Genomic DNA, 12,288 nt, shown 5'->3' with positions numbered 1-12,288 from the left:
TGGCACGCAGCAGAGAAACTACGGCTGCTGTGGGATGTGGTGGGGAGGGAAAGGGCAGCACTGCAGGCTCCCTGCAAAGAAAGGGAGGTTGTGGACACTGCCTCACTGCAGAGCTCGCTGCTGGGGCTCCAGGGCTGCCAGCACCCACGAGTGAAACCCCGTTTGTTGATGCTTGAGGGCTCCGTGCAGCTGGGCAGCCCGGTCTGACTGGTGCTCGGGAGGGAGAGGCAGCTCCTGGCGCACAGAGCTGCCGTCTGTTCCCAGGGCTCTGCCCGAAGCGTGGCTGGGTGCTGCTGGGCGCAGGACACCATAGCATTCTCTGCTCCATAGTAAAACGGGTTTGAGACCCGAGGGCACAGGGAGGGGCTGCGCTCGCTGTCTGGGAACCGCTTTGTAAGGGGAGAGAACAGAAGAACGGGGCTCTGGCACCTCCCTTTCCTCAGGAAACGGGGCAGGCGGTGGGGTGAGCAGGGGGCTGTTTAACGCCATCACTCGCTGCTCCTCCTTCCTCGGCACCCGGCAGAGCCCAGCACCTCAATGCCCTCCTTAGCACGCGCATTTCTTCTGCTTCTCCTTCTTCGGGCACGCTGCTGGCAGCGGCACGCTGCTCTTCACCCCGTCCCACGCCTCGCACGGTGCCAGCAGCCCGCTCTGCAGCGCCCGGTAGATGGCCACGGTCAGCATCTGGAACGCCCGCGTCACATCGCTGCCGTCCTTGGCTGAGGTCTCGACGTACTGCACGCCCAACGAGGCCGCCAGCCGCTCCGCCTCCCTCCTGCCCACCTTACGTTCCCCCACCAGGTCGCTTTTGTGTCCCACCAGCAGGAAAACCACGTGGAAAGGTTGGATGGTGTCTGTCACCTCCCGGTGCCACCGCCGGACGCTCTCGAAGGACGCGCGGTTGGTGAGGTCGAAGAGCAGCATTGCACCCGCAGAGTTGCGGTAATAGGAACGGGTGACAGACCTGGAGAGCAACCAGAGGTGGGGTGAAGGGATCCCCTTCGGTTGGAGCATCCCTGCCCCACCGCCCTGCCCCCATACGACCAAGGAGAACCGGATCCTTCGCTGTACCGATCGCCCCAGGCGGCTCCATCACAACGTGGCGCACGTGGAAGGGAAGCATCCCCATCTCAGATGTATTTTTGGGGAGGTGCAGCCAGCAGCACCAATTTGCTCTGTTTCCCAGTGGGACAAAAGGGAAACCAGCGCCACGCTCTGCCCATGGACTCTGGGGTGCAGGGAAGCTGCCCTGATCCCAGCAGGATCCCCAGCCTCTCCCCCGTCCCCCTGCAGCTCCAGGGGCCCACGGGCTCCTTTGGGCCCTCTGCACTTGGATGCAGGGCTCAGAAGAGAACCCTAAAGGCCACCTGAGGGCAATGCCTTTAGCAACGGAGACACAGCCCTACCGGGGCGTCCTCGGGATCCCAGCCCACAGGAATCCACCTCCCCCTGCCTCCCCGCGAGCAAAGCAGGACCCACCTGAAGCGCTCCTGCCCAGCCGTGTCCCAGAACTGCAGTTTGACCTGCAGCCCCGGCTCCAACTCCACGAACTGAACGTAGAAATCCACCCCCACCGTCTGATTGACAGCATCCAGGAAAACCCCCTCGGTGTAACGCCGCAGCAGGGAGGATTTGCCCACCGTCGAATCCCCCAGCATGATCACCCGGAACTGGTAATGCCACCGCGGCTCCATCGGCTCCCAGCACCCCGCACCCACTGCGTGCTGGGGCAGGCGCTGCTGCTCCTCCCTGGGGTGTGGGAGGCGTTCCTGGGGATGGGTGGCACAGAGGGGGGGGGGGGGGGGGGCTGAGGATCACCTCCCACTTCGCTCAGCTCCATCCAGCTGTAGGCACCAGGGGGTGTTTGGGTGCCAGCCGTGCTGTGGGGCGCAGCCTTGGGACGCTGTGGGTCTTTAACTGATGTGGAGATGCGTGCAGAGCAGTGGGTGATTCTCTCAGTGCCTCCTAAAGCAGAGCATCTCCCTCCTCTCCCCCCCCCACAGTCACAGCTGTGGGGCACCAGCACTTGGCAGAACCTTTATCTCCATGCAGGAAACATTTGGTTTTGGGTGCTGACCCTTTGCCAGCACTTCAGGGAGTCCCACACCACAAAGCCTGGCCCTGCCAAGCCTCTCACCGCCATTGGGAAGATGCTAAAGCACAGTCAGGAGCTCAGCCTCAACTCCACAACACCCAAAAGTTGTCTGCACAGCCCCACAAAGCCTCCACGTATCCCTGCCAGGCAGCCACGCTCATCTCTGCTGCACAGAGAGTCCTGGGCCCCCTCAGCATTCTTTAGGGAGCCTTCCATTGGAATCTCCTCCCAGCCAATACCACCAACACAACCCCCTCCTGTGCTCCAGGGCTGCACAGAGAGCTCAGAGACACACAATGGAGGAATGCAACCATCGTGGGCAGCTGTCGTGTATAAAGGTGGCTCTTTATGATTCAATATTAATGAAGTGCAAACCTGTCTTTCATATCTCACAATCGTTCTCCAAAGTCACTCTGATACACAGAGTGCAGATTCAGAGGAGCAGGTGGCTGCTGCTGTGACAGCCATTTCAGTCCTACAGCTGTAAGGGCCGTAGCAATGGCTCAGCCTCAGTTTATCTTTATTCCCTGGAAATCTACTGAAGCAAAATCACCACCATCTTCACCCCGTGACAGAAAAAACTCATTATGCCTTGCGTTCTAAGGCCAGCAGCAAAGCACTGGTCAAACTGAGAACTGGAGCTGACTTGAAGTCCTGGCTTCCATTCAGAACACAGCTCTCTCTGTGCCTGAGCCTCAGCTGCTCCAGGGGGCACCACAGGCTTTCCAGGGCGTCCCACTACTCCAAGGACTCCCCTTTGTACTGTAGGCACAGCAGACTACACCCAGAGCTCCGTGGCATTTAGGGCACCCTACAGACCTTCCAGTGTGCCCTAAAGGACTCTCAAGACCCCCATGGTAACCGAGGTCCCACTAGAATACCTTCAGAACTCCTCAGTGCCCGAGCTGCTCCTCAGCACAATCTAGCAATCTCCAAGAACCACCCAGTGTGCTCCAGGAAATCCTCCAGTGCTCCCACAGCTCACCAGTGAGCTCCAGAGGCTTCCTAGAGACCCTGGAGGCCTCCCACAGCCACACACCGTGTTCCAGGGCGCTGTCACAGCTCCTCAGGGTGCCCTCAGGTGCCCCAGCAGCTTCCCAACGTTCCCCCCAGTGCATTCTAAAGTGCAGCAGAGTTCATAGAGATTCCCAGAGAAACACCTCCTCAGCGCCAAATAAAACACGTTGAATGATACGAGGTCCATCCATGAAGTCTTAAATTTATGGCAAGAAACAAAGGCCATTCTGTCATGCAATCATGATAATTAGTGAGCTAAGAAATACCCAGGAGAGAGTAAAACCAGCCAGCAGCCTTCGGATGAGACTGCAGGGCTTCGTCACTTCCTTCCATTTGATTCTCCCATCAGTTAGGCAAAGCTATCAGGAAGACAGCCTTCAGCACTTGAACCCATGGCCTGCCAAGCACAGAAGACCTGGGAAGCATTGCTCAGCCTTCTCAGCAGCTCTGCACCACGCTCCAAACAGGAAGAATTGCACGTGTGACCTCTGTGGAAATGGTGATCATTTATATTGCAACAAAAAAAGTAAGTTTTAATGTGACTTTGAGTAGGCAGAAAGAACATCATCCAGCAGCACTCACTGCACTCTGCAGAAGATCCTTAGCCAGCCATCAACACCAAAATACAGAGGAAAAGGAACTTCCATCTTAAAAAGGGGGTTTTTTTTCTTAAATGTAACAACACCTGGAAAACATGTCAAATCCAGAGGGTCTTAAGTGTCCAGTGCAGAAAATTCCTAATAAATAAAAGTGGCAAAAGGTTCAATCCTTAGGAAGGCAGCTACTGTAGAGGAAATTTTGTGAGCTTAACACTTTTGCTTACGGAGCCGAATGACCATCATTTCTCCTCCATGACATCTCCATGACATCATTTCTCCTTCAGAGTCAGATCTTCCTCCTTTAGGGCAAATTTTCTCCTCAAGACTTCTGCTATCAGAACAGCAGGGTCTTCCTCCTTCGCAGAACTTCGGTTTCTACATGGAAGACAAACACAGGGTCAGGAAGGAGAAGTGCCCAGCTGCTGGTATTTCTGACACCTGCAGGTATTTCTCTGCAGTGTTCTGTGTTGGCTTCCATCACCTGCAGCTCCTTGTGCTGGATGAAGGGGGCATTCTGCAAACCTCAGCATTCAAACCTCAGCATTCAAACCTCAGCATTTTTGGTCAGTTGTGTTCATGGCACCAAAAGCAAAATACAAATTTGCCCATTATTAACAAGCTCTGTCCCCTCAGTACAAACATACAAGTGCTGCTTGTTTTGTCTTTTTGTTCCTTTTCTTTTACAAATAGATCATGTACTTGCAAGGCCTATTTCAGTTTCTTAAAAGCTGTTATCTCTCATAAAGCCATTAAGTTGTAAAGCCATTAAGCTTATTTTGATTCCTTAGGGCCATGCAGTCTATCCCCATGGTTTAAGACAGACTGTAAAAGTTGAAGTGCCAATATTTTGGAGGTAACTGTAGTGCACAGCTGCTGTTGCTGGCCCTCCAGCCTTGTGAGCAGTGTTTTATCTTAACCTACCTGGGCTGTTCACAGCCCTGCTCACCCCCTGCATCCCTCATGGGCAGATATGACACTACAAAGTGATGCTTCCCCCCGAATCGTGGGCATACAGCAGCACCAACAGGCAGGTGAATACAACAGCTGGTGCTGGGGAGCAATGGCATGAGGATATTTCCATTGCTGGGTAGCAATGGAATGTCTACCAGGACAAGAGCACACTTATAAGGGTATTTGTTAAGATTAAGCCTAGAAAGCAATAGAGAACGTGGCTCACCCTTTCCAAAGGCTGGTGACAGCTTGAGAAGAGCACAGTCAGCACAACCTCTGAAGAGAGACGTTGCTCCCTTGGCTGCTAACACTTAAATGAGGGTAAGGAGGACCCAGGGTCCAGCCCTTCCAGTCACTCAGACACACTGCTTGCACCTGAGCTCCCTCTGCAGCCCTGCCTTCTCACCTGGTGCTCAATCACTGGTTCAGGCTGTGACCCAGCAATCCTCACACAGGTGTCTGCAATGATCTGACAAACAAAAGCAGAAAAAAACAAACAAAAAAAAAGGATGCCAAACTTTGAAAGAGAAAATACAATCAAACTTACAAGTCTTTGCTCTGCTTCATCCTATGAATGTCTTTTAGAATGCCCATCATGTCTGCAAAACTGCTGGCCTTGGAAAGAGACACAGAATCCTCCTCATCAGGATCCTTTGGTTCTGCTTTGTAGCACTCAGATGCAGAACAGAGCATGGAGACTGAGGGAAGCTCGGGGCTCTCGAGTTCTGCCTCCTCCTCTGTGATGTCACTGATGACAAAGGATGTCGTGGATTGGAAAGAGGGTCCAAAACAATGCAAAGGAGAAGATGCATTTGAACTTCCTGGAGACAATACATCAGGGGTGAAGGAAGCAGAAGCTGAAAGAGAAAACAGGACAGGCGAAAAGATTAAACAGTATTTTATATTTTACTTTGGTTTGGTTTTCTCAAAACAACAGAGCACAAACCAGGGGCACCACGAGCCACCCACCCTTCTGTTATTTACAGAATAAAAGTAAGGAAATCATCACAGCCTGTGTGTTACTCTCCATGGCCACTCCATTTCTTATGGCATGGCACTGCAGCGCAAGACAGAGATGTGCTTGGTTTATTTCTCACTGAAAGAACCTTCCTGCACTGAAAAAAAACCCAACAAAACAACCCTGCAGTTTAATGCCCTGACACCTGTGGCCTCAACACTATGCTTGTCAGTAGTTATTAATTGCCAGCTGAGAGATTTCTCTAACAGTGCAAAAGCAGATCGCACAACGTTTCTTTTTTGACATCAATCTTTCTGAAACGAGCCTGCTGTGCACGCCAGATCCCTGAGCTCCAGTTCAGCCCTCACCCATTCCTGCCCACATCAAGTCAGAAGACACTGATAAGAACAGTTCTCACATGCCATCTGCTGAGCAGGCACGTTGCTGAGTTGAGGGCAGAGAGGAACTGAGTGATTAAACGAGTTTTCTCCCATCCAGATCTCTAATCTTCCTCATCATTACTTTTGGTGAATTTTAGCCCACAGTGTGCCCAGGTGGCCAAGAGGGCCAACAGCATCCTGGCCTGCATTAGAAACAGTGTGGCCAGCAGGAGCAGGGAGGTGAGCATCCCCCTCTACTCAGCTCTGGTGAGGCTGCACCTTGAGTGCTGTGTTCAGTTTTGGGCCCCTCACTACAAGAAAGACATGGAGGCCCTGCAATGTGTGCAGAGAAGGGCAACGAAATGGTGAGGGGTCTGGAGCACAAACCTTATGAGGAGCAGCTGAGGGAGCTGGGATGGTTCAGTGTGGAGAAGAGGAGCTCAGGGCAGAGCTCACTGCACTCTGCAACCTCCTGAAGGGAGGCTGTGGTGCAAAAGGGTCTGGCCTCTTCTCCCAGGCAAATGGCAGGACCCGAGGAAATGGCCAGAAGTTGTACCAGAGGAGGTTTAGGTTGGATATTAGGAGAAACTTTTTCTCTCACAGGGTGGTCAGGCACTGCAATGGCTGCCCAGGGAGGTGGTGGAGTCGCCATCCCTGGTAGTGTTCAAGAGGCGCCTGGATGAGGAGCTACAAGATGTGGTTTAGTGCTGGTGGTACTGATAGGAATGGGAGGGGGGTTGGACTGGATGATCTTGCAGGTCGTTTCCAACCTTGTGATTCTGTGAAAAAGAGCTTTTCTAACTTGCATGCTGGACAGCTGAGAGCCTGGGGGGGGGAACAGCAGGGAATCTGCCCTGCTCTTAATTTCTATTTCTTTGTTGCTCCGAATCAGAGCAGTGAGGGAAGAGGACGCGCAGCCCCTGTGAAGCACGCATCTGTGACAGCCTGACAGCCTGCGGAGCCGAGGGCAGCGCGGCTCCTCGCTCCCGTGCACAAAGCAGCATTCCACCACGAGCCCACAGCTCTGCTCCACGTTCAGAGCTTCTCAGCCGCAGAGAACAGAACTGAAAATGACCAACCGTGAGCTGTGAGGCCCTGGGGCTGCAGCCATCGGCTGCCTGCATTCCGCACATCACCAGATGCAGCCCCAGCGCACAGTGAGCCCTGGTGCTGAGAGGAACCTGGGACCTGTCTGCTGCTGGATGCAGGTAAGGATGGTTCTGAGCCACTGTCTCCCCCACCAACAGCTGCAGGACATCAGCTCGAGTGGTGCACGACCTTGTTTTGTTGCTTTAAAGTAATGGAAAGATTACAGATCCTTCTTTTCCTCGCAGCTGTAACACAACTGGCATCTTGGGCACTGGCCAAAATATTCTGCATACATGAGATGCAGCCTTTAAGAACTGCCTCCAGTTCAATTCCTGCAGCTCGCAGAACTGTTTGTTTACCAATGTATTCCAAGCTGTGAGACCAACTATCCCACTTTCTGACTGCTCCACAAATATACCCAAGTACTTCTGGCCTTGCTGGCTTCCACACTCAAGCAGCCACTGCAGCAACACACCTCATGCAACTACTAGGATTTGGGTTCTAGCAAATATCTTCTCATTTCCAGAGCTCATATGAACTGTATGCACCCTGTATACCCACACAAGGAAGGCCACGAAAGGAAGAATGAACTCACAGCTCAGTTTCATGGCCAAAACATGAATTTTATCACGTTTCCTAAAAGAAATAATAATTAATAAAAAAAAATAATAGATCAGATCAACCACGCTCTTCCCCAAGTACTTTCTTTGTTACATAAATAGGGCTATGCTCACAACAGAAACAAGTGCTGTTGGTCTCTCCTCCCCTCACACTCATAGTCAGCTTGGCAAGAATACCCCATGAACTGCCATGGAGCAAAGTTGTTGGGATGGAACAGCCTGCAGAACACATGCAGTCACAAAGCAACACCTGGTCCTTCTGAAAAAGAAACAAGATTCCTAACGAAATAAATGCAGACATCTGGACAAAGAACCAGCACTGAGTTGGCATCACACCAGTAAGAGTGACAGGCCTGCTGAACAGTAACAAGTCTGCTCCCTATGGAGGAAATAACATGCTTCTCTCCTGCAGCCCTTCTCATTCAGCAGAAGAAAACTCCTGTGCTCCTACCTGGCCCCGCAGCGACAATTTTAGCTATCTGACTCCGAAGGTGACTCAGCTCATCCTGGAGCTCCGTCGTTCGGCTCAGTGCAGGTAAACCAGGCTTCTTCAAGGCCAGCAGCTTCTCTTCCTGCTTCCTCAGGTTGGGGACTGAAGCATTTCGCTGTATGACCGTGAAGGGACTCGGTTTCCATTTGTGTTTCAGAGGGCGAGTGTCACTTCTACGAGACAAAGACCTGCCAGTCACCGATGGACCCGAGCCCCTCCGCAGCAGTGCTCAATCTCCCTGCCCCTCCCTTGGGATGGCAAAGCAGTTCAACACAATAAATCAAACCGTGCTCCACACCTTGCTTGGATGTGCTGTGCCATCACACCGCTGTCTCTCTGCGTTGCAAGGATTGGAAAGTCAAAGAAATCACCATCAAACAGCACAGACAAGGCGAAGTGGCACAGGGACAGAAGTCTCTGTGTGCTCCCACGGCTTCAGATCCCATCCCTCCTGCTAACTGTATCCCCGTGCTGGGCAGTGTGCTGGGTGCACAAGATCAAGCACCACTTACCCATTAACTTCTGCCTCTGGTTTAATCTCTCACAGGATAACCACTGCTGTTGTCCTGCTTAAAGGACACAGGTTTCACTGAACAGCACCAAACTCCAAATGTCCCAGGAAAACCGGGACTCACTTGGAGTGCACAGTGCTACAAGAGGCAGAGGGCACTAATTGGAACACAGGAGGCTTCATCCAAACATCAGGAAGCACTTCTTTACTGTGTGGGAGATGGGAGATGGAGCACCGGAATGGGTTGCACACAGAACTTGTGGAGCCTCCCTTCTTGGAGATGTGCAAAAGCCATCTGGGGTACACTGCTGGAAATCCCTGCCTGAGCAAGGGATGACCTCCAGAGGTCCTTTCCAATCTTAACTACTCTGTGATCCTGTGAGCTCAACCCTTCAACTCTCTAGGCTGAAAAATACCATGAGCTGGAGCCTTGCTCTGCTCAGATGTTTCAGTGAGTAAAACGCAGCACAAGCCCTCAATGCTTTGTGAGCATTCCTCCAGGAAACCTCTGTGTTTTTCTTGCCCCTTGAGAAAAACATCTTTGAACAGGCATCACATCAGCCCTCAAGGTGACCAGAGATCATGAGAGCAGATCAATTTCTGGCCTGCGCTACACAAAAGAAACCACTTTATAAAAACAAGGGTCAACAGACACAAAGATGAAACCAACCTGACTCGGGCATACGTTTCTTCATCATCTGCTGCTATCCACCCAATGTCTGCCAGGGTGGGGACAGGAGGGGCATCATTTAAATAGAGCTCTGAAACATTAGGTAGAACCTACAAAGAAGAAAATCACATGAAGGTAATGGTGGTTCTGTCTCCCGAAGCCACTCTGGCTTCGCTACACTCTGTCAGAGCTTTTCTCCTCTACACCAAGCCAGCCAACAAGTTTGCAACACTGTTTATCCTATGGAAATGCAGTGCTCCACTGCCAAAGTGTGCCCCAGTGTTACTGTGCCCTGAGTCTAAACAGCAAAGCAGCCAAGGGATATTTGATACTGCTGAACAGGCTGCCTAAGCCACGTGCAACACTTTGTCATTACACGTCCTTGACCTCACAGTTACACAAGTGCTTCCATTAGCCTTCCTTACTGCTTAGGAAACAGGCTCAGCAGCTGCACGAGGCCACAACACAAAGCAGAGGTTCAGCAGCACGTTTCTGCCTTTCTAGCTACAAGCTCTCCAACTCTGCACAGGCATTATTGTAGGAGGAGCTTTCCTCAACGTTTACCAATGGTCATTTACAAGCACAGGGATTACACTAAAAGAGAAAAAATACCTTAAAGTTAACTATGCAGCTACACAAAAGTTTTGCAAGTGTTGGTCTGCACACATCTGGTTCATGGTTCAGCAGTTCATGAGTGACACAATGAGATCAACATGTACAAGTAGTTCAGATACACTCCACTTATAGCAAATAAGTGCTCATCTGCACCCAGAACACGTTAAGCATATCATCCCAGCAAGCAAGCTTGCCACAAATTACCCTTATTTTTTTCTGTCTGAATGGTGTGCTGGCATTGAGCACAAAGACACATCAAAAATGAAGACCTGATCCACAATCTGTTATGAGAATTAATGGGGACTGACATCTGGAAACAGCTGTATGTACATTTCTCCAGAGGCTCTATCTTATGTCCGTAGCACGACGTCAATTTATGCTGGCTGAAAATTATCCTGATGTTTTCTTCTACTCAGTCACGCCCTCATAGTGTGTGGTTGCCTTATTTTCATTAAGCTTTATTTATTTTTATTTATTTATTTGAAAGAAGGAGGAGAAAAGAAGCTGCTTTGATTTGCCTTCTATGCCAGTGAGTATGGAGGGGGAATAATGTAAGTCATATCTTCCATTTGTTTGGTTGTTTTTTTGAGACACCATTAACTGAACATCGCTTCTGCCTGCAGTGTGCTTTTGGTATACAAGGAAGTTTCTCCTGGTGGAAACTGTGCTGGAGGTGTTCAAGGCCAGGCTGGATGGGGCCCTGGGCAGCCTGGGCTGCTATTGAATGTGGAGGTTGGTGGCCCTGCGTGCAGCAGGGGGTTGGAGCTTCGTGATCCTTGAGGTCCCTTCTAACCCTGGCCATTCTGTGATCCTGTGAGAGTGCCTTGTTTTGCTCCCTACCCACAGTCACCAAACTCCTTGTGAGCACGCTTACCTCGAAGGTCGCTCTGGGGCAGGGCTTTAAAGGCAGGTTGGATCCAATCCTCCTGACGACGCTGCGCGCCGAGCCGTGGGGTTTGTTCTGCCAAATGGGGATTGTCTGAAAGAAGCCGTGTTGCACAATTAATATTCAAAGTCAGCTGTCCTCTTTATGACCTATTAAACTGGGAGCCGTCATACGTAATCTGAGCTCTGATTTTCGATTTGCTTAAAGATAGTTTTAATTAGGAATATGAGAACCTACCGATAGCTAAGGTTCTAATGCCATCAAACTGTGCTTTAGTCGAGCAGCGAGTCAGTTACTGAGGGGCATTTTAAACACAAGTGCACTGTTTCAGGACTGAAAGCTACAAGTGTTCAGGAACAGACACTGAGCAATACATAAAAACATGCTGAAAGGAGGAAAACACTGTTATGTGAATGGCCCAGAAGAAAAATGAAGCCAGAAATCACATTTAAAGGAGGTACCTTTAATTCCACAACCTTTAAAAGCAGTGCTGACAGAACTGTGAACAATTCTCACACAAAGCATCAAGTCCATTCAATGTCTATCCAAACTGAGGGCCCTCAATAACAGTCACAGGGAGAATTTCCAGAATCAGTGTTTTTGCAATCGCTGGCTACTAATTAAACTGATTCAAAACAAGTTCTGTCTCTCTTTGGTTGTTCTCCCTCCCCCAGTTTTACAGCTCTGCCATTGGCTTTCTGACAGGACACTGCACAGCACCGGGCATCAAACACCACAACGAAAGCCAGGAATCCAAACAGCTTATTTTGCTCAGCTCACCACCAAACCCATTAAGAATTTATCACTGCCATTTGCTACGCTCACAAAGCCTACAAGCTAACCTTAAAATAGCAGTTACATCACTGCACTGAAAAGTCCCCGTGCTTCGAACCGAACGCCCGGCAGGGCAGCGCGCGAGGAGCGGTGCCAAGAGCATCGCGGAGCTGATGGATCGGTGATGGCGGTACTTACGGACTCCGTTGCCATATCGGGTACCGGCAGCTCGTCAGCAGGGCGGGATCAGGACTGCGTGCTGCGGGTCCCGGGGACGCGCTCCGGCCTCATGGCACGCCGCTCGGGGCCGCGCCGCGGGCTTCTCGCTACAAGACAGCGATCATTGCGCTGCAGGGCTGCGCTCTCCCGCACCGGGGCCGCGCCAGCAGCGACCGAGCCGGGCCAAGAGCGTCCCCTGCGCGCTGCCGAGCTCCGGCGGTGCCGCCTGGCCGCTGCCGGCACGAAGCGGCGAGGTCACCCAACCCGATGGAGCAGAACGCGCCGCTCCCGCCCGCCGCCCCGCCCTCACCCAGCGCTACCTGAGAGCGGAGCCGCGCCGCGCCCAGCGCCGCCCCTTCACCGCCCGGAAGTAGAATGCGCACCGGAAGCGAAACTCCTCCGCGCACTTCCGCT

General features: G+C 51.8%; 2 protein-coding genes across 2 annotated transcripts; both read right to left on the bottom strand.

The window, feature by feature from the left end:
* Window positions 1-201: 201 nt before the first annotated feature.
* RAB42 (RAB42, member RAS oncogene family) lies at window positions 202-3,954 on the bottom strand. Its single transcript, XM_052698855.1, has 2 exons — window positions 1,480-3,954; window positions 202-964 (listed from the first exon to the last, which is right to left on the bottom strand). The coding sequence occupies exons 1-2, from the start codon at window positions 1,692-1,694 to the stop codon at window positions 547-549; spliced, it is 633 nt and encodes a 210-aa protein (XP_052554815.1). The 5' UTR covers window positions 1,695-3,954; the 3' UTR covers window positions 202-546.
* Window positions 3,955-3,973: 19 nt separating this feature from the next.
* On the bottom strand, window positions 3,974-12,288 carry MTFR1L (mitochondrial fission regulator 1 like). Its single transcript, XM_052698852.1, has 7 exons — window positions 12,195-12,288; window positions 11,854-11,981; window positions 10,870-10,974; window positions 9,381-9,490; window positions 8,161-8,372; window positions 5,210-5,519; window positions 3,974-4,086 (listed from the first exon to the last, which is right to left on the bottom strand). Exons 2-7 carry the CDS (start codon window positions 11,866-11,868, stop codon window positions 3,981-3,983), a joined length of 858 nt encoding a protein of 285 aa, XP_052554812.1. The 5' UTR covers window positions 11,869-11,981; window positions 12,195-12,288; the 3' UTR covers window positions 3,974-3,980.

The sequence above is a fragment of the Tympanuchus pallidicinctus genome, unplaced genomic scaffold (assembly GCF_026119805.1).
Source record: "Tympanuchus pallidicinctus isolate F22 unplaced genomic scaffold, pur_lepc_1.0 scaffold33, whole genome shotgun sequence".
Lineage (NCBI taxonomy): Eukaryota > Metazoa > Chordata > Aves > Galliformes > Phasianidae > Tympanuchus > Tympanuchus pallidicinctus.
Note: the sequence above shows the minus strand (reverse complement) of the source record. Positions and strands in the feature narration are given on the sequence as shown.

Coding starts and splice junctions, on each gene's coding strand:
- MTFR1L (XM_052698852.1), bottom strand. Junction 8,373..9,380: donor GAAACGTATGCCCGAGTCAG/GTTGGTTTCATC, acceptor TTTGTCTCGTAG/AAGTGACACTCGCCCTCTGA. Junction 5,520..8,160: donor AATTGTCGCTGCGGGGCCAG/GTAGGAGCACAG, acceptor TTTCTCTTTCAG/CTTCTGCTTCCTTCACCCCT.
- RAB42 (XM_052698855.1), bottom strand. CDS start 1,694: ATGGAGCCGCGGTGGCATTACCAGTTCCGGGTGATCATGCTGGGGGAT. Junction 965..1,479: donor GCTGGGCAGGAGCGCTTCAG/GTGGGTCCTGCT, acceptor GTTGCTCTCCAG/GTCTGTCACCCGTTCCTATT.